Source organism: Dendrobates tinctorius, unplaced genomic scaffold (genome assembly GCF_039654945.1).
Source record: "Dendrobates tinctorius isolate UK_male_01 unplaced genomic scaffold, ASM3965494v1 ptg000022l, whole genome shotgun sequence".
Lineage (NCBI taxonomy): Eukaryota > Metazoa > Chordata > Amphibia > Anura > Dendrobatidae > Dendrobates > Dendrobates tinctorius.
In genome coordinates, this window is record NW_027361690.1 from 20,943,904 (window position 1) to 20,966,658 (window position 22,755).

The 22,755-nt window shown below is 40.8% G+C and overlaps 1 protein-coding gene across 3 annotated transcripts in view; it reads left to right on the top strand.

The window, feature by feature from the left end:
• Nucleotides 1-22,755, top strand: part of GALK2 (galactokinase 2) — a 400,864-nt gene that overhangs the window by 305,893 nt on the left and 72,216 nt on the right. For all 3 annotated transcript variants that reach the window (XM_073568463.1, XM_073568464.1, XM_073568465.1), the window contains one exon: nucleotides 263-473. In XM_073568463.1, coding sequence (XP_073424564.1) covers nucleotides 263-473 — 211 coding nt within the window. The remainder of the gene's footprint in view (nucleotides 1-262; nucleotides 474-22,755) is intronic.

Consider the following 22,755-nt stretch of genomic DNA (forward strand, 5'->3'; position numbering starts at 1 on the left):
GTGACAGATTCCCTTTAAGGAAAAGTGAAACCACATTTACTATTTTTTTTATATAAAAATGTGTCCAGCAGTGATTAATAATTAGGTGGAGCCTGACATTAAAATTTCATTTGGCATCCACTGTAGCAAGGCAATTGTAATACATTGTTATTATGATTTGTAGAATTGATTGTAAGAGTGTTCATTAGAATGTTGATCTTATATTGATTAAATTTATTGCAAGCAATATTTAACAATTAAAGCTGCTGTTTTTGTGTTATAGATTCTAGCAAAATTCAAAGGGTTGGACTGGAAAAACCTGATGAAACTAGGAGATCTCCAGTGCAGTCTTGGTGTTCCTGTTGAAGAAATGTTTGCTATTGTTGAAGAGGTCCTACATCCTGAGCCCTATACACGGGAAGAAATATGTGATACTTTGGGAATAAGCTTAAATAATCTATGTGCCACCATCTTAAGTCAAAACACACAGGATGGTAAGAAATAATTTTTATTAAGCTTTAAATCTTTTATACACTCTTGTCGAACCTTAAAGTTGAGAGTCTGCACTTTAATCCCGTATTGATTATATAACTGTATCTTGAATATGTTTTGGTGAACATCTAAAATGACAAAATGTCACTTTCCAAATATTTCTGGACCTAACTGTATTCGGGCCATCAGCTGTCTACCCTCAAAAGTAAAGGATAGGACTGCTAGTTACAGATTCAGTTCCACTTACAGATGTCTGAAATGAGGGAAATGATCTATCCACAGTGGAAACATGACAGGGCATTACTACTACATGTGTAGCTGGGTACCCCAATGACTATATATATATATATATATATATATATATATATATATACACACAGCTCTGGCAAAAATTAAGAGACCACTTTCAAATGTTAAGTTTGTCTGATTTTTCTCTTTATAGGTATATTTTTGAGTAAAATGTAAATTGTTCTTTTAGTCTATAAACTTCTGACAACATGTCTCTGAATTTCCAAGCAATAAATTTTGTATTTTTTTCTGACAAAGAAAAATGGTCAAAATTTAAAAAAAACAAACAAAAAAAAAACTGCTTTCAAACTTCAAATAATGTAAAGAAAACAAGTTCATAATAATTTAGAAACAACTATACTAATGTTTTAACTCAGGAAGAGTTCAGAAATCAATGTTTTGTGGAATAACCATGATTTTTAATAACAGCTTTCATGCGTCTTGGCATGCTTTCCACTAGTCTTTCACACTGCTTCTGACGCAAAAATTTAAGCAGTTCTTTGTTTGATGGCTTGTGACTATCCATCATCCTCTTGATTACTTTCCAGAGGTTTTCATTTGGGTTCAGGTCTGGAGATTGGGCTGCCCATGACAGGGTTTTGAAGTGGTGGTCTCTTAATTTTTGCCAGAGCTGTATATATGTGCAAGCCTATCTGGGTTCAGGTGCGAGAGTAATAGTGTTTTCTTATTTTAATTTATGGGGTTAATGCAGACAATGGATTTGATCAACGAGAACCGTGCTAATTTCAACACCTTTATGGAATATATGTTCCCAAATTCTTTTTCCCAATTATCCTTATTTAAATGGGACTTTGTCTTCAGAGTTAGAATGAAATAGAGCATTATAGTCAGAAGGAAAGGCTATTTATGCTCTTATGTGGTTGGATAAATGCAGCTTGTAGAGACAATTCAGTGCGGGGGGGGGGCTTGAAGGAGGCTAAAAGATGATTTGATAGAAAGTATTGGATTTGAAGGTATTGAAAGAGGTTACTCATAGAGGTTGTGTTACTCTCCAAAGGACAATATTGCATAATATTTATATAATTTACTTAAATTATAGATGCCCCGCAATAGGCACATTTTGAGGTTTTAAACAAAATAAATAGAAGAGACAGAAAATTCGGCACTGCTCCTTAACCCCTAAACAGTTCCATTACTGCTATTCAAGTCCAAAATCACATACCTGGACCGACCGCCAAACTACCGTCCGAACGGGTGCTCAATCCAGAAAAGCAAACATGTAATCTGATTATGTACAAAAGAGAAAAAAAGTAATGGCACTCACCGTTCTGTCATGAAAATTCTTTATTGATTAAAAGGCATTGGCACGGAAGGAACGTACAGAGAGTGGACGACGGCCTTTTCACGCACTTGCGCTTCAACGGGTCCTGAGGCTGGAATGCAGGCAGGTGGAAATTGAGAAGCACACACATGTGGACACACCTCCTGATTTCCAACTCATACTCCCCCAATGGAGTGAAACATGTGAACAAATTAATCAAACACAGAATTAAAAAACTCAAGTTAAAAAAACCTCTATCATAATAAAATGTGGAAATACAAACACTGAGCAGTTCCTACAAAAACACCGCCATATCTATTTACTCATTTAACCCTAAAGGTCCTGTGGCATTCGTTCATAGAATCCACTTAGATTCTCTTTGTAAGAGAATTCTATGATGGTTTCCCCCTTGGGTTGGCTGTGATACTTTTTCTACACCTGCGAACCGCAGCGACTCTGCATTACCCCCATGCACTTTTTTAACATGCTCTATCAGACGAGGGACCCCTTTTCCTGTGGAAAATGCTCTCTAAATCTAACATACAATGGACAAATAGTTTTTCCAAAATAATAAAAACCACAAGGACAGAAGATGACATACACAACTTGGGTTGTTTTACAAGAAATAAAATTCTAGACCTCATGCTGGAACAATTCAATTCCAGTAACCTCCGTGAAACGGCCGTCGTCCACTCTCTGTACGTTCCTACTGTGCCAATGCCTTTTAATCAATAAAGAATTTTCACGACAGAACGGTGAGTGCCATCAATTTTTTCTCTTTTGTACATAATCACATTTTGAGGTTTTAATGAGTAGACTGAAATTAAAAAGTCAGCAAGCAAACACGAGATAAGGGTATCAAGAACAGTTTCATGAGGAGTAAATTATCCCTCAAGTCAAGTGCCATATTAATTGTTCCCTGAGGGAATTTTTGACTTAACACTTTTAAACTGAGGTGGCTAAAAAGGTTTTAAAGGGAACCTGTCTCCACTTTTCTGTCCTACCAGCTAAAAATATAATTTAATTCAGTGTCAGCTATGCATTCCCTAAATACTTATGTAACCCCCCGACTCCCCGTGTATCACTCAAATACCTTTTATATTTCTCCCGCACTCCCGCGATGTATACTAATAGAGTCCGTCCGGTCCAGTGGGCATGGCTTCGGTTCACTCCACCCCTCTCCTTGGCTGCTGCATGTAGTCCTTGACGTGGATGACGCAGATCGCTGTGAGAGATCGTACCTGCGCAGTCAAATGGTTTCTCGCGCATGCGCAGTATGATTTGCCCAACTGCGGGCAAAGCCGAAAAGCAGAAGTGCCCACACGCGAGAAACCATTTGACTGCTCGGGCGCAATATCTCAGTTATCTGCATCATTCACGTCAAGGACTGTATGCAGCAGCTGAAGAGAGGTGTGGAGTGAGTGAACGGAAGCCACACCCATCAGACCGGATGGACCCTATTACCATACATCGCTGGAGAAATATAAAAGGTTTTTATGGGTGATAAATGGGGAGTCGGGGTTGCATAAGTATTTAGGGAATGCATAACTTACACTGAATAAATTTTCAGTTGGTAGGACAAATAGTGACGGGTTCTCTTTTAAAAGAGCTATGCCTTGAAACACTAGCCTCAACAATTGCCCACTTCTCACAGATTAAAAAAAAACATTATTCTTTTGTTTGGTCTGTAAGGCAAGCCTGAGGGTATTTGAGGCAGTCAGTGACTTCTATTCCTCACTGTTTAAGAGTGTGAAATCGTGTGTGATTATTTTTTTAATGTGTTGCCCAAAATAAACCGTAACATATCCACCAGTAGCTATGAAGTAAACCAACTGGACATAGAAAGAGGTTTACAACAGAATTTATTTTTTATGAGATGAGGATTTTGACCTTGTTTATTTTAGCAATCTAAGAAAGTTGAGTTTTCAAGTACCTGTTGTAGTCCTCTTTTAATTATTGTATTAAAGTTTTAAACATATTTGTATTTTAATGGATGCAATTGCTAGAAGTGTTTCTTTGTCAGAAATAGAAACATTTAGTTCTCTTATGGCAGATGTAGAAATCTGCTGAATATTATCTGATTGTAAAAAATGGAGATTAATTCAAGGGTAGGCTTTGGAGTTTGGGGATCTTTCTTTAAATTATACAGTGAATGATGTTAGTCAGCAAATGAATCCACAATTTTCTGAGTAAGTGTATCTGTGTTCTTATTGGGGTGCAATAGATGTCCTATTTTTAAATTATTTACTCTATTTATCCATCCCGCAAAGATTTGTCATCTAGGTTGTATAATTTGGCTTTAGTTTTCTCAAAGCATATTCAACTTTATGTAATGTAAAGAATTTAATTGAAGCCTTGAGTGAGTGATAGTGTTTAACAAAGAGTCAGTGGTGTTGGATTTTTTATTTTCCCTCTGGTGATGCATTTACACTGCACTATTATTTTGAGAAGTCTTGTGTTACACACCTGTCTGTTTCTGGGCGGAGCTTCATCCATTGGTCTATAGTCACCGCTCTTTGCCAGGCTGTACAAAGGCCTTTACAAGTTGTTCAGTGTGTCTCAGTGACATCATCTCCATAGGCATTTTAGCCCCTTCACCCCCCCCCCCCCCAATGCTGTTTTGAAAACATCATGACCAGGCCAAATTTTACAATTCTGACCAGTGTCAATTTATGAGGTAATAACTCTGGAACACTTCAATGGATCTCACTGATTCTGACACTGTTTTTAAATGACATATTATAATTTACCGTATGTTAGTGGTAAAATTTCTTTGATATCATTTGCGTTTATTTGTGCAAAAAGCAAAAATTTAGAAAATTTTGCAATTTTCAAACATTTAATTTTTATGCCTTTAAATCAAGAGTTATGTCACACAAAGTAGTAAATAAATAGCATTTCCACATGTCTACTTTATATCTGCACAATTATTGGAATATAATTTTTTGTTAGGAAGTTATAAGAGTTAAAAGTTGACAAGCAATTTTTCATTTTTCCAGCAAAATTTACAAAACCTTTTTTTAGGGACCACATCATATTTGAAGTGACTTTAAGTGGTCTATATGACAGAAAATACCCAAAAGTGGCACCATTCTAAAAATGTCCCCCTCAAGGTACTCAAAACCACATTCAAGAAGTTTATTAAGCCTTCATGTGCTTCACATGAATTTTTAGAATGTGGAAGGAAACAAATAACATTTAACTTTTTGTCACAAAATTTTTATTCTAGACCCAATTTTTTTTCGCAAGGGTAATGAGAAAAAATACACCACAACATTTGTTGTGAAATTTCTCCTGAGCATGCCGATACCCCATATGTGAGGAAAAAAACTGTTTGGTCACATAGCAGGGCTCGGACGGGAAGGAGCGACATTCGACTTTTTGAATGTAAAATTTGCTGAAATTATTGGCGTATGCCATGTCGCATTTGGAGAGCCTCTGATGTGCCTAAATAGTAGATACCGTCCACAAGTGACACCATTTTGGAAACTAGACCAATCAGGGAACTTATCTAGATGGTGGTGAGCATCTTGAACCCCCAGGTGCTTCACAGAAGTTTGTAACATTGAGCCGAGAAAATAAAAAAATCACATTTTCCTCACAAAAATAGTTTTCAGCCATAAATTTTGCATTTTTACAAGGGTAACAGAAAATATTGCACCATGCAATTTGTTGTGCGATTTCTCCTGAGTACGTCGATGGGGAAAACTACTGTTTATGTGCAAAGCATGGCTTGTAAGGGAAGGAGCGCCATTTGACCTTTTGAATGCAAAATTTGGTGGAATTATTAGCAGATGCCATGTCACGTTTGGAGAGTCCCTTATGTACCTAAACAGTGGAAACCCCCCAAAAGTGAGACCATTTTCGAAGCTAGACAACTAAGTATCTAGTTGTGTGGTGAGTATCTTGAACCCCCAGGTGCATTACAGGAGTTTATAACGTAGCGCCGTAAAAATTAAAAAAAAATCACATTTTCCCACAAAAATCTTATTTTAGACCCATTTTTTTATTTTCACAAGGATAGCAGGAGAAACAGACCCTAAAATTTGTTGTGCATATGTTGCTGTACAATACTGCTTAGCCATACGAAAAAAAAAAAAAAACGCAAAAATTGAGCTTGGTTTGACTTGATACACATGCAGGATATAAATGCATGTTGACATTGGTCATAAAACATAAAACCTCCAAAAGACAAAGTGAGCAAAAACCCTACTGTAACTAAATAAGTAAAAGCAAAAGTGCATCTAAATAATACAGTTTTTTAGTAATACTGTTTTTGATCAAAAGTAGCATGAAAGCTATCCCACCATGACACGGTAATTCTGTTCGGGATAGTCCTACACTGTCTAATATTAAAAACCTTGCCATGTGTCAAAGTTGAGCTCAATGTGTGAACAAGGGTAGACAAAAGGACTGGGTCCCAAACAGTAGATACCAGTCTGGGGAAGCCTTATATACAATTTCCAGCTCAGGAGAGGGAGGCCACACTCCAGCTTGCACAGAATGCAAAAATACAAAGAAAAAACACAAAAATTGAGCTTGGTTTGAGTTGATACACATGCAGGATATAAATGCATGTTGACATTGGCCATAAAACAGAAAAGAGTTACCGTGTCGTGGTGGGATAGCTTTCATGCTACTGTTGATCAAAAACAGTATTACTAAAAACTCTGTATTATTTAGATGCACTTTTGCTTTTACTTATTTAGTTACAGCAGGGTTTTTGCTCACTTTGTCTTTTGCAGGTTTTATGTTTTATGGCCAATATCAACCTGCAAAAGACAAATCAATGTCAACCTTTGTTCACACATTGAGGTCAACTTTGACACATGGCAAGGTTTTTAATATTAGGCAGTGTAGGACTATCCCGAACAGAGTTACCGTGTCGTGGTGGGATAGCTTTCATGCTACTTTTGATCAAAAACAGTATTACTAAAAACTCTGTATTATTTAGATGCACTTTTGCTTTTACTTATTTAGTTACAGCAGGGTTTTTGCTCACTTTGTCTTTTGCAGGTTTTATGCTTAACCATATGGCAAGACTCAGGAGGGCCAGAGCACTATTGTTATACAGTGCTCTGTCCCTCCCGAGTCTCGCCATTTTCCTAACAGTACTGTTATCCAGGAGGCATCCTGGAGTGCAGAATTTTCTATAATAATTTGCAGACTCCATATGCAAAGCCCCAAAGTGCTAGATGAGCAGAATTTCCCTTCAAGTGACTCCATTTTGGAAATTATACCCCTTTGGGAATTTATCTACCAGTGTCTTGACGATTTTGACTCCATGTGTGTTTTCTAGAAACAAGCAGCAGTGGACGTTAATGAGTGAAAATTGCAAACTGCCGCTGTAGTGCCCACTCCAGTCTGTTGGCGTGCCCAGTACATTCGACTGCCCAGTATATTGTGCCCAGCTCATGTACCCATAAATTAGACGGGCTGTCATTGCTACAGAAATGCCAAACATGTGAACACTAACTGCGGTTTAGGCACACTAGGGTTCAGAAGGGAAGGGGGCATTTGGATTTGGGAGCACTTTTTTTTTACTTTTTTACTTTGTTCTACTATAGGACTTTTATTTTCTGCAGTCTGATCGCTGTTAGAAGGTATAGCAATGCAGGGGCATTGCAATACTTTCTTGCCTGTCAGCCCTGCAAACACAAATTAGTTAGATCATGCACTAACCGTGATCTAACCAACGTGCTAGTACCTGGTGACCCGAATGTTGTCATGATGACGAAGTGCCGGGAGTGGTGCCTCTGAGCACGCAAAATCACCAGGAAGTATACATACATCCAAGGTCGGTAAGTACTTTGGATGTATGGAAACGTCTAAGGTCGCGAAGGGGTTAAGGTCCAGATAGATACACCCCTGTGTCTGAGTATTAAGACAGTACTGTGTCCAGCTGCTCTTTAAGGCCTTTTTCACAGAAGTTTTCTGGCATCAGTCAAAATCCGCCATTTTGACGGAACGGCGGATCCATCGAAAATAGTGAAAAACGGATGCAACTGATCAGTTATTTCGATGGAGCCATGTAGCGGATCCGTCGAAAAAGTGGATCCGTTTAATCAGTCGCATCCGTTTTTTTCATCCATTGTTTTCAACGGATTCGTCGAAGCTGCAGATTTTGGAATTTAATGGAAGACGAGAGAGAGAGATTTTTGGTGCCAGAAAGGCTTTTGGGGTTAAATTAAAAGAACAGAAATGATCTAACGACGGATCCGTCGCTGTACGCCTGGGTGATAAGCCACTCGGCTTTGTGCAGTGGATGATTTTGCAAACTCCCCTCTCCCGCTCTCTGACCACAATCTTCTTTCATTCTCTATAAAGAACTGCCAGGCTGCTCAGGTCACCCCCACTGTCCAGACTTATAGAAACATACAGGCCATTAACACCCAGAAACTTCTGAAGAACTTGCAGTCTTCATTGGCCCCTATCTCCTCCCTCTCATGTCCTGATTCTGCATTGAAGCATTACAATGAAACACTTCAAAGTGCCCTGGATGAATTTGCACCCCCTATAAATAGAACACCACAACACAGACGGCGACAACCCTGGCACACGGTGCAAACACGTTTCCTGCAGCGGTGCTCCAGGTGCGCCGAACGTCTGTGGAGAAAATCCAATCTACACGAAGATTTCATCCATTTTAAGTTTATGCTTAGAACATACAACACTGCCCTTCACCTCTCCAAACAAACCTATTTCAACACCCTCATCACCTCACTGTCCAACAACCCGAAACGTCTCTTTGACACTTTTCATTCTCTACTCAATCCAAGAGTACAGGCCCCAACCACGGAGCTCCGAGCTGACGATCTGGCCAATTACTTCAAAGAAAAAATTGACCAGATCCGACAGGAAATTATCTCCAAATCCCCTCATACCATGCACTGTCCTCCCTCCCCCACTGCATCTAACTCGCTCTCTGATTTTGAACCAGTCACAGAAGAAGAAGTAAGCAGGCTCCTTGCATCTTCTCGCCCAACTACTTGCACCAGTGACCCATTTCCGTCACATCTCCTCCAGTCCCTTTCCCCTGCTGTCACCCCTCACCTAACTAAAATATTTAACCTCTCTCTCTCTTCTGGTATTTTTCCCTCCTCATTTAAGCATGCCATCATACATCCACTACTTAAAAAACCATCCCTCGACCAAAACTGTGCCGCTAACTATAGACCTGTCTCTAATCTTCCCTTCATCTCTAAACTCCTGGAACGCCTGGTCCACTCCCGTCTTATCCGCTATCTCTCAGAAAACTCTGTTCTCGACCCTCTCCAATCTGGTTTCCGCTCTTTACACTCCACCGAAACTGCCCTCACTAAAGTCTCTAATGATCTGCTAACAGCTAAATCAAATGGTCATTACTCCATGCTAATTCTCTTGGATCTCTCTGCAGCATTCGACACTGTGGATCATCAGCTCCTCCTCACTATGCTCCATTCCATTGGCCTCAAGGACACCGTTCTCTCCTGGTTCTCCTATCTCTCCGACCGCTCCTTTACTGTTTCTTTTGCCGGTTCCTCCTCCTCTCACCTTCCCCTTACTGTTGGGGTTCCTCAAGGATCGGTTCTAGGCCCCCTCCTCTTCTCCTTGTACACTGCCCCTATTGGTCAAACAATCAGTAGATTTGGTTTCCAGTACCTTCTCTATGCTGATGACACCCAATTATACGCTTCTTCTCCTGACAACACGCCAGCCTTTCTAGAAAACACTGGCGATTGTCTAAACGCTGTGTCTAATATCATGTCCTCACTATATCTGAAACTGAACCTGTCAAAGACTGAACTCCTGGTGTTTCCTCCCTCTACTAATGTACCTATACCCGACATTGCTATTTCTGTGTGTGGTTCCACTATTACTCCCCAGCAACATGCCCGCTGTTTTGGGGTCATACTTGATTCCGAGCTTTCCTTTGCCCCCCACATTCGATCACTGGCTCGCTCTTGTCATCTGCACCTCAAAAACATTTCTAGAATTCAACCTTTTCTTACTTTTGACTCTGCAAAAACTCTTACTGTTTCTCTTATTCATTCTCGTCTCGACTATTGTAACTCTCTTCTAATCTGTCTCCCTCTTACCAAACTCTCCCCTCTCCAATCTGTCTTGAATGCTGCAGTCAGGATCATATTCCTCACCAATCGTTACACCGATGCCTCTACCTTGTGCCAGTCATTACACTGGCTACCCATCCACTCCAGAATTCAGTATAAACTTATTACCCTCACCCACAAAGCCCTCCATGGCTCAGCACCACCCTACATCTCCTCCCTTGTTTCAGTATACCACCCTACCCGCGCCCTCCGTTCTGCTGATGACCTGAGGTTAGTATCCTCAATAGTCAGAACCTCCCACTCCCGTCTCCAAGACTTTACACGTGCCGCGCCAATTCTTTGGAATGCACTTCCCAGGTCAATACGATTAGTCCCAAATCCCTACAATTTTAAGCGTGTCCTGAAAACGCATTTATTCAGACTGGCCTATCGCCTCAACACATTAACCTAACCTATCCCTGTGTGGCAGAGCCAAAAGTTTTACCATAACCAGGTTCCCAGCATCATGTTCCCACATGCTTTATGCATCCATTAGCCCTCTGTGTCTGTACTGTTACACACTTAACATTATGGCTGGTCCATACAATCAGAGCAACTGTTACCACCCACCTTTCGTGTCTACCTCTTTCCTCATAGACTGTAAGCTTGCGAGCAGGGCCCTCACTCCTCTTGTTATTTGTTATAATCTACTGTATGTGATTATTGTTATGCTGTAATGTCTATTGTCTGTACAAATCCCCTCTGAAATGTAAAGTGCTGCGGAATATGTCGGCGCTATAAAAATAAAATTTATTATTATTATTATAAGGTGAAACACTACTGGATTAACGACTGCAACTATTTTATATGGGCCGATGAACCTGGTTCCTAGTTTCCAAGAAGGAACATTTAAGTTAATGTTGTTTGACAACAGCCAAACCAAATCACGAGGATATGGTTACAGACCCACCATCCTCCTCAAATTTTTAAAAGCACCTTACACACTAATGTAAAAGACAAAGAAATCCATTTCTCCTCAGGTACTCCTGAAGAAAAATTCCTATTGAAAGAGAAGAATTGAGGGTGAAAACTGTATGCCGAAGAGTAGGGACTTGCCTATAGATTCATGACAGCAGCTATTCACAGCAGACTCCGCTAAAAGTAAGAAGCCCAATCCTCCTGATTCTCAGACACAAAGCACCTAAGCTATGTTTAAAGATTCTGGTACACTCGTTCAGTTTGCCCCTTAGACTGTGGATGAAAGGCAATCAAAGATGAAAATCAAAGATGAATGCCTAAGCGAGCACAAAATGCTTTCTAAAATTTGGAAATAAAATTGTTCCCCCTGATCAGCAACAATATCAGATGGAATCCTATGTAATTTCACGATTTCTTTAATAACAATTTGCTCCAAAGTTTTGGTATTCAGTAATGCAGGTAGCGCAATGAAATAAGCCATCTTGCTGAATCTATCCACCACCACCAATATTACAGTGTTACCTGCTGACATGGGTAGATCAGTGATTAAATCTATGGACAAATCAGTCCATGGTATACAGGGAATCGCCATAAGTCGAAGAGCTCCGGACAGGCGAGTATCTAGGGTCTTAGAACACGCACAAGTTCTGCAGACAGCTACATGTTCCCGAACATCCTGGAACACCCTAGACCACCAAAAACGATTAGTTACAAGATCTGTGGTGGATTACTATCAGGATGTTCAGCCAGGACCAAATCTTGATGCTCACTCAAAATTTTAAAACTGAGGTTCACAAGGACAAACAGTTTACCTTAAGGACATGCAGCAGGGACGGCTCCCTGAACATCTAGGACCCCTTCTTCAGATCAGAACATAGAGTAGCAATAACTAGCCCTTTCTCTAATATAGGAACCGGCTCGCAATTATTTCCTGCCTCCAGAAAACAACAAGATAAAGCATGTGCCTTAATGCTATTATATCCCGGCCTATAAGTCATAAAAAAATTGAATCTGGTAAAAAAAATAATTACCATCTTGCCTGTCTAGGTGTCAGAAATTTGACGGATTCCAAATACTAAAGATTTTTATGATCGGTGATTTCCATAACCGGATGAACTGCCCCCTCCAAAAAATGACACATGTCACGGGTTTACCATGACAGAGAGGAGCCAGAAAACCACAGCATCTGATTTCTCCTACTCATGCACTAAATAGAGATACTTCACCTTCTTATTAAACTGTATAAATTTCTTTAGGCAGTGAAGGGGCTAATCTGCTCTGTTGAGAGCTTTTGAAGCTAAGGCTCCCAGATGAGCACTGTTAGCCACTCCCATCCCCTATATAATCTGAGTCCTTACTAACACACATGTCGGAGCTAGGTTATGCTGCATGGCTAGGAGAATAGGTGTTGGTGGTTATTTGAGTAGTCGGTTGGTAGATTTATTTGTGACAGTAGCTTGGTTTTGTGAGTGTGCTAATTCTCTTTCTTCTCCTACTTTGTTTTAACCTCATCCTTCGCTCCCCGGTGCATACCTCTGTTATATGTGAGTGTATGTATATTTGTATGTTTGGTATTTTCTGTTACCCCTGTTTGTGTTATCTTGTTAGTCTGGAAGGTGTGCTACGGTGTACTACTACTCACCACCTCCCTGGGAGGGGGAAGGGTACAGACTGAGGGCGGATTCAGGAGCTAAAGCAAGGTACGTGGCCCCAGCATTTTCACCTTCTGAAGTAACCCGGGGAACAGGGTGATCTAGGGCGTCCCCTAGCGCTAAGGACAGGGAAGAAGCCCCTGGTCGCGGGTCACCCAACAATAGTCGTGACAATGCCACTCCGCAAAAGCCCATTTTATTTCCAAGAGTTCCTTATTACCAATCTTTACTTTAATCGTATGAACATATATTTTAACATCATATAAGAATAAATAACGAACAATAAACAGTGATTGAAAAGAACAAAGGAGCAGAAATCAGAGTCGGATATCAAGGTTTTCTATGTATGCAATAACATTGTCATTTCCAGTGTAGAAATCATTCTTGTCACCAGTGTAATATTTGAGGGGGCATTCCTCAACAATGTGCTGAATTGTTTGACATTCAGCTCCACAATCACAGGCAGGAGAGTCAGATTTTCCTCAGCTATGCATAAGATCTGCACAGACACCAAAGTGTCTCTACGGCGGCGTCTAAACATCACTAAAATTGACAAATCCCCGGGCCCAGATGGAATACACCCCCGAATACTGCAGGAATTAAGTACAGTCTTAGATAGACCTTATTTTTAATCTTTAAAGATTCCATAATAACAGGGTCTGTACCACAGGACTGGCGTATGGCAAATGTGGTGCCAATATTCAAAAAGGGGACAAAAACTGAACTTGGAAATTATAGGCCAGTAGGTTTAACCTCAACTGTGGGTAAAATCCTGGAGGGTTTTCTAAGAGATACTATACTAGAGTATCTGAAGAATAACCTCTTGACCCAGTATCAACATGGGTTTTCAAGGGAACGTTCCTGTCAGACTAATCTGATAAGGTTTTATGAGGAGGTAAGTTCTGGACTGGACCAAGGGAATGCAGTGGATGTGGTGTACATGGATTTTTCAAAAGCCTTTGATACGGTGCCACACAAAAGGTTGATGCATAAAATGAGAACAATGGGGATAGGGGAAAATATGTGTAAGTGGGTTAAGAGCTGGCTCAGGGATAGGAAACAAAGGGTGGTTATTAATGGAGCACACTCGGATTGGGTCACAGTTAGCAGTGGGGTACCATAGGGGTCAGTATTGGGCCTGCTTCTTTTTAATATACAGTGGGGCAAAAAAGTATTTAGTCAGTCAGCAATAGTGCAAGTTCCACCACTTAAAAAGATGAGAGGCGTCTGTAATTTACATCATAGGTAGACCTCAACTATGGGAGACAAACTGAGAAAAAAAAATCCAGAAAATCACATTGTCTGTTTTTTTTTCATTTTATTTGCATATTATGGTGGAAAATAAGTATTTGGTCAGAAACAAGCAATCAAGATTTCTGGCTCTCACAGACCTGTAACTTCTTCTTTAAGAGTCTCCTCTTTCCTCCACTCATTACCTGTAGTAATGGCACCTGTTTAAACTTGTTATCAGTATAAAAAGACACCTGTGCACACCCTCAAACAGTCTGACTCCAAACTCCACTATGGTGAAGACCAAAGAGCTGTCAAAGGACACCAGAAACAAAATTGTAGCCCTGCACCAGGCTGGGAAGACTGAATCTGCAATAGCCAACCAGCTTGGAGTGAAGAAATCAACTGTGGGAGCAATAATTAGAAAATGGAAGACATACAAGACCACTGATAATCTCCCTCGATCTGGTGCTCCACGCAAAATCCCACCCCGTGGGGTCAGAATGATCACAAGAACGGTGAGCAAAAATCCCAGAACCACGCGGGGGGACCTAGTGAATGAACTGCAGAGAGCTGGGACCAATGTAACAAGGTCTACCATAAGTAACACACTATGCCACCATGGACTCAGATCCTGCAGTGCCAGATGTGTCCCACTGCTTAAGCCTGTACATGTCCGGGCCCGTCTGAAGTTTGCTAGAGAGCATTTGGATGATCCAGAGGAGTTTTGGGAGAATGTCCTATGGTCTGATGAAACCAAACTGGAACTGTTTGGTAGAAACACAACTTGTCGTGTTTGGAGGAAAAAGAATACTGAGTTGCATCCATCAAACACCATACCTACTGTAAAGCATGGTGGTAGAAACATCATGCTTTGGGCCTGTTTCTCTGCAAAGGGGCCAGGACGACTGATCCGGGTACATGAAAGAATGAATGGGGCCATGTATCGTGAGATTTTGAGTGAAAACCTCCTTCCATCAGCAAGGGCATTGAAGATGAAACGTGGCTGGGTCTTTCAACATGACAATGATCTAAAGCACACCGCCAGGGCAACGAAGGAGTGGCTTCGTAAGAAGCATTTCAAGGTCCTGGAGTGGCCTAGCCAGTCTCCAGATCTCAACCCTATAGAAAACCTTTGGAGGGAGTTGAAAGTCCGTGTTGCCAAGTGAAAAGCCAAAAACATCACTGCTCTAGAGGAGATCTGCATGGAGGAATGGGCCAACATACCAACAACAGTGTGTGGCAACCTAGTGAAGACTTACAGAAAACGTTTGACCTCTGTCATTGCCAACAAAGGATATATCACAAAGTATTGAGATGAAATTTTGTTTCTGACCAAATACTTATTTTCCACCATAATATGCAAATAAAATGAAAAAAAACAGACAATGTGATTTCCTGGATTTTTTTTCTCAGTTTGTCTCCCATAGTTGAGGTCTACCTATGATGTAAATTACAGACGCCTCTCATCTTTTTAAGTGGTGGAACTTGCACTATTGCTGACTGACTAAATACTTTTTTGCCCCACTGTATTTATTAATGACTTTGTAGTGGGCATAGAGAGCACAATTTCAATATTTGCAGATGACACTAAACTCTGCAGGGTAATCACTACAGAGGAGGACAATTTTATATTACAGGAGGATTTATGTTAACTAGAAGCTTGGGCTAATAAATGGCAAATGAGCTTTAATGGCGATAAATGTAAGGTCATGCACTTGGGTAGAACAAACAAGATGTATAATTATATGCTTAATTGTAGAACACTGGGCAAAACTGTCACTGAAAAAGACCTGGGTGTTGGGTGGACGACAAACTCACATTTAGTGGCCAGTGTCAGGCAGCTGCTGCAAAGGCAAATAAAATAATGGGATGCATTAAAAGAGGCATAGCTGCTCATGAGGAGAACATAATTTTACCTCTATATAAGTCACTAGTGCGACCACACTTAGAAGACTGCGTACAGTTCTGGTCTCCGGTGTATAAGAAAGACATAGCTGAACTGGAGCGGGTGCAGAGAAGAGTGACCAAGGTTATTAGGGAACTGGGGGGTCTGCAATACCAAGACAGGTTATTACCCCTGGGGTTATTTAGTGTGGAAAATCGAAGGCTTAGGTGTGATCTTATTACAATGTATAAATATATGCGGGGACAGTACAAGGACCTTTCTAATGATCTTTTTTGCTCTTAGACCTGTGACGGGGACAAGGGGGCATCCTCTACGTCTCGAGAAAGGAAGGTTTAAGCATAATCACAGATGTGGATTCTTTACTGTAAGAGCAGTGAGACTATGGAACTCTCTGCCGTATGATGTTGTAATGAGTGATTCCCTACTAAAATTTAAGAAGAGACTGGATGCCTTTCTTGAAAAGTATAATATTACAGGTTATACAGTATACACTAGTTTCCTTAATATTGCGTTGATCCAGGGAGCTAGTCTGATTGCCGTATGTAGAGTCCGGAAGGAATTTTTTTTCCCAATGTGAAGCTTACTGTTTGCCACATGGGTTTTTTTTTGCCTTCCTCTGGATCAACATGTTAGGGCAAGTTAGGATAGGATATGGGTTGAACTAGATGGACTTAAAGTCTTCCTTCAGTCTTAATAACTATGTTATTATGATTCAGAGTGACCCAGGTTTTCCTTGGCACCGTATATACTCGAGTATAAGTTGACCCGAGTATAAGCCAAGGCTCCTAATTTTGCCACAAAAAACTGGGAAAACTTATTGACTTTAGTATAAGCCTAGGGTGGAAAATGCAGCAGCTACTGGTACATTCCAAAAATAAAAATAGATACCAATAAAAGTAAAATTAATTGAGACATCAGTAGGTTAAATGTTTTGAATATCCATATTGAATGAGGGCCCCATATAATGCTCCATACAGTTCATGATGGCCCCATAAAATGCTCCATACAAAATACGCCCAATATAATGCTCCATAAAGTTCATGAAGGGCCCCATAAGATGCTCCATACAAAATACGCCCCATATAATGCTGCACAAAGGTTAATAATGGCCCCATAAGATGCTCCATAGATATATATGCCCCATATGCTGCTCAATAAAGGCTGATGGCCCCATAAAATGCCCCATATAATGCACAAAGTTTATGGCCCCATAAGATGCTCCATAGAATATGCCCCATGTGCTGCTCCATATATCTTGATGGCCCCATAAGATGCTCCATAGAATATACCCCATATACTGCTCCATAAAGGTTATGGCCCCATAAGATGCCTCATAGATATATAAGCCCCATATGCTGCGATTAAAATAATGACATACTCACCTTATGTCGCTGGGGGCCAGGTGACAGTGTCCTGAGCAGGCGGGGACACTGGTGTGCTATGGAGGCCAGGTGCCAGTGTCACTGCTGACTCAGGGCCCCGGCTCCTGCGATATTCATCTGTCCCCGTTCCACCACCGCTCGCCGCTCTGTCTTCCAGGTCTCGGCAGTGACTGTTCGGGCAGAGGGCGCGCACTAGCCACGTCATCACTCCCTCTGACCTGAACGTCACAGCCAAAGGGCACAGAAGACAGAGCGGCGCGCGGCGGTGGAACGGGGACAGGTGAATATCGCATGGCTCCCCCCATCCTCCCCGTCATACTCACCCCCTCCTGGAGCGTTTCTGCAGTCCCTGCTTCTCTGTTGATCTCCGGCAGCTCCTTCAAGTGTTCAGCGGTCACGTGGTACTGCTCATTGAAGTAATGAATATGCGCATATTCATAACTTTAATGAGCGTTACCACGTGACCGCTGAACACAGGAAGAGCTGCGGCGCCTGAGACCATCTGAGATGCAGGGAAGTGCAGAGACCGCGCCAAGAGGGGGTGAGTATGATCTGACAGCTGCACTCCCCCTGACCCCCTGGGATGACTCGAGTATAAGCCGAGAGGGGGTACTTTCAGTCTAAAAACATGGGCTGAAAATCTCGGCTTATACTCGAGTATATAACGTACGGTAGATTGAAGCCCAGTGGTGGATTTTGTAAGTGAGGAAATGTTTGAAGCTCACAGTCTAATGCACTGACCCAAGTTTGCGCCATTTCTCTTCTAAATTGAAATCATGTTCATACAGGGTAATTGCTGTTTGAATGGGAGGATGTCTTGGTTTTAGTCGCTGTATTTGTACATCTTGGATATTTTGATGTATTGGGAGATTTCCATTATTCACTATTAATGAAATAATGAAAAATTACCAATCTAATAGTTTCTCACAGTGGAAGACTGTTTCTTGTAGAAGTATTCACATTGATGCCATTTACTTGGAGATGAACCCTGTGACAATACAGCCATAACCTCCACCTCTGATGCTTCAACATCTAAAATGAATGGCTGAGTGACATCAGGCTGTATAAGAATTGGTGCAGAAGCAAAACATCCCTTTCAAGTAGCAATTGCTTCATTGGCTGGACTGGGCCATTTGGAAAAGTCCATCCCTTTTGTGAGGTCACAGCATTGCATCTTAATTAACCAGATAACTATTTTCAGCAAGCCAAGAAGAATAGACTGTTTGTTATCTATATGTTGACTTTTGAATTTATGCTTTTTTTTTTAATTGGGTCGAGATTCTGAAATGTTGACTCTTTTATGCATGGTCACTGAACAATGATGTTTGCTGATATGCTGATTACACATAGTCCAGGCCAGCTAGTTTGTTGACTTTTAAAATAGAGGTGGAAAACCTATGCAAATATAGTTGAAACTTTATACTTTCCCATGATGCTACACAAAAAAGCAGTATGTTTTCATGTGTGCATTAAAATACATCCATTAACTCAGAAGCTTCCAAACACATACCATCATCATATGGGCAGTCCAGAATTGTTTAAAGGCACAGTCATCTTAGTGTATGTAAACTTTTGACTTTGCAATAAGTAATAAAAATGCCTTAAAACATTCTGTTTCACTCATTATTCTGACATTTGGCAAATATTAATAATTATGGTAATCCTATTTGACCTAAAACAGGAAAGGTTTATTCTGATTTCGTCAGATATTGAGAAAAACGTGCTTATGTGTCTTTTTATATAGTGTAGGTAAACTTCTTTCAACTGTAGATTAAATAATAAAATAATGCGACTTGGTCTCGTCACTATTCTTCCTCTTATCTGTGAATGCTGGATTGAAGGACACTTGTTAAGTATAAAAAGAGGTTAAATGACTCTGTATGATGAGCCAAAGATTCAGCCAAGATATCCACACATCCAAATATCCAGAGACTATACAATATAGTAGCCAAGACATTATGGCTGCATCACAAGGGACACAGATTTGTCTTTCTACAGGATGCCAGCTTAGGGGACCATGGCCCCAGCTGGAAGAATACAGATCTTCTCCATTGACCATAGCGAATCCATAGATACTTTTGGAGAAAGCCAGGATTGGGACTCACCGGTTGCCTGGATCCATGGAGATTTTTGTTGAGAAGCCAAGTTGTGACCCTTCGGTCAACTGGACTTGTACCTCAATGGACTGTCATCTTCCTAAGCTTGTCATTACCTCCTCTCTGTGTGCATGCCACTGGTGGGGTAATCATCCTGAAAGCTAAAGCCAGGTTGTGATGCTCCGGTCAACTGGCTTTGCACCTGAATAAATTGTCATCTTCCTAAGCTTGTCATTACCTTCTCTCTGTATGTGCCACAGGTGGGGTATTCGGCCCTGGAAGCTCAAGCCAAGTTGTGATCCTCCAGTCAACTGGCCTTGTACCTTAATCAACTGTTCTGGTCCTAAGATTTTCGTTACCTCCTCTCAGTGTGCATGTCACAGGTGGGGTAGACAGCCCTAGAAGCTCTGAAGTCACAGCTGCTCTTATCCCGGCGAGTCAGTGGAAGGATGAGACTCTGTAATGTGCACCATCTTGTGTATTATGCTTGGACTGTTCTACATGTTACCTGCCTGTTTTTGGTTAAAGTATTACAACACTGTTTTAACCTCATCCTGTGTTGTCTGAGTGGCGTGATGTCCATGGTGAAAGGAGAGCGGCGTTCGGTGAGATGACTCTTGTCCATGCGTTTTCGGCTAGAGGACAGAGGTGCCCGTTGACCCCCCTTGTCTCCACACCTTTGCTGGTCATATCCGTCAGGGGTTTGTCCAGTACCGAAAAGTTCTTGATGAACTTACGGTAATAATTGGCAAACCCCTATAAATATTTGTAAAGTTTCAGGATTATCCCAATCCAGTACCACCCAGACTTTCTACGAAAACTGGTGGATGACAAGAAATATCCCAAAAAAAGGAATCTCCTGAACTGAAAACATACATTTCTCTGGTTTGACATATAATTTATTGTTAATGAGAATTTTTAAGACCTTCCTGTTGTGAATCAAGGCCCGGTGAACAAATCAATACGTCATCCAAATAGACTACCACAAATCTACGTGCCAGATGACAAAAAGTATAATTTACAAAGTGCTGAAAAACGGGGGGGGGGGCATTAATGAACCCAAATGGCAAAACAAGTTCTTCGTAGTGTCCCTCTGGTATATAAAAAGCAGTCTTCCACTCATCCCCTTTCTTTATAAGGATGAGATTATTTGCCCCTCTGAGGTTACGTTTCGAAATCTACATGGCCCTGATGATCTGATTAAGGAGGTCCGGAATGAGAGGGAGAGGATATGGATCCCGAACAGTGAACCGATTATGTTCACGGAAATCTAAGCCAGGTTATAACGCCCTGTCTTTCTTCTTACAAAGAAAAACCCTGCTGCAACGGGAGATGAGGAAGGTCAAATGAGATGTTAGACGGTGGTTAGCAGTAACAGACACTGTCCAATAGCATTCCCAGCAGAGCCTTCTGTATATTTAGTTCTATCATATGTCTGTGTTAATGACACTTCGGGCAAGGGGGTTTGGCATGGGGACCGGTATGATTTTGTGTTTTGTATGAGGTTGTATGTATGAAGTGTATGTATATGACTCTTTAGTTGTTAATTCATTGTCTTTAAAAAATGGAAAATTAAACCTTGCAAAAGAAACACGTTGCCTTGGTGTGCTTTGTTATTACCATTCATTTTCTTACATAATATGATTTATGCTGTATGTGTGGAGCCATGAAGATGTTTTTAATGCATGTATTTTTACTGACGCGAGTGGCCTGCTGGCCATCCTTTTGGATTGTATTCGTGATTCGGAGTGAAATTGACGTGCACCTGTCAGGTGAGGTGATTGGACTTGTTTTTCTATTGCAACCAGAAGGAAAGTTTATCCTACAAATCTCTCAGGTGATGTCCATCTACATTAAGGAGAATCTGAAAAGAGGATTATTTCGAATATCTCTAGCTGGTACAGGCTTCTTCGTAAAAAAGAAAGATGGATCTCTGAGACCGTGCATAGACTATCTGGGTCAGGATAAAATCATGCTAAAAGTCCATTATCCATGGCCACTTATCTTTGAATAATTTTACCGGATTAATGGTGCTACCATCTTCACCAAATTATAATTGCATGGTGCTTATAACCTAATCTGAATTAAAGAGGACTACAAAAGGAAGACAACATTCAACATCCGTGATGATCACTATGAATATCTAGTTAAGCATTATGGATTACGTATCATATTGGCTGTTTTCCAGCTCTTTCTGAATGAGATCTTTTTGTGATGTCCTGTACCAGTATGTCATAGTGTATCTGGATGACACTAATCTTCGCCAATCACCTAGACTCTCCATAGTATTTATGTTCACTCTCTTCTGAGTTGACTATGACAAAACCATATTTTTGGTCAAATTGGAGAAATATTTCTTTTAGGTATCATAAACTGCTGTTCCTTGGATACATGATCTCATCTGAAGGTCTGCATATGGATCCAGGGAAATTTTTACTATTTTGGATTGGCCACGTCCCATTGTAATAAAACTTCTTTGATTTCTCGGCTTTGCAAATTAATTATTGCCACTAGTTCATTAAAAACTACTTTCAAGTGGTGGCTCCTTTTACTTCTGTAAATCGAAAGGGCACTCCTTTTTGGTTTCTGGTATGCAAGCCTTCCAAGAACTTAAATCTCTTATTTTTTCTGCTCATGTCCAACACATTCTGATGTCAACAGACTGTTCTTCTTTGAAGTAGATTCCTCTCCTATTGGTGTAGGAGCAGTGCGCTCACAAAATTCTTCTGGATCTAGAAACCATCCTTGTGGATTCTTATCTAAGAAGTTTGTTTTTGCCAGAATGGAATTACTCCATTGGTAGCTGTGAGCTCTTGGTCATAACATTAGCTCTTGAGCAATAGCAACATCCACTTGAAAGTAAAAAAAAAAAATATATGTGGTTTGTTACTGCTCACCCCTACTCTATGTGCATATGTAACTCTGGTCTGCAGGTAATTCACACCGTTGCCCAGATTGAAATTGTGAAACTTCAAGAGTACTTGGCAGTCTTAATGATCAAGTTGAGAAATCGGCACTGTGTTTGCAAGAAAGAAAAATGTGTTTTCAAGAAGACAAAGTTTGGTCTGTGTTAGTTACGTGTCTCACACTGGTGACACCCCTTTTATTTAAAATTATCTCTGTAGGCAGATACTCATGCAAATCAGTGTCTGCCCTATAGCCTGGAACAGCTCATTTACATATAAGAAAAACGTGAAAAAAATCTGGTTACAGATATCAAGATGTCAATATATTCATCTGCCTATGACCTACATGCCCATATAGACAGCTCATCAGGCTTGCTTGTACTGACAGATTCCCTTTATGACAGTACTGTGCTCAGCTGCTATTTGTTTGGACTCTGCCAACATTCAGATTCTTCGACTGCTATTATTACTTTAGTCTTCCTGTGATTTGTGCTGCAAGCACCTACAGCTCCAGCAGACTTGCTGACCCTA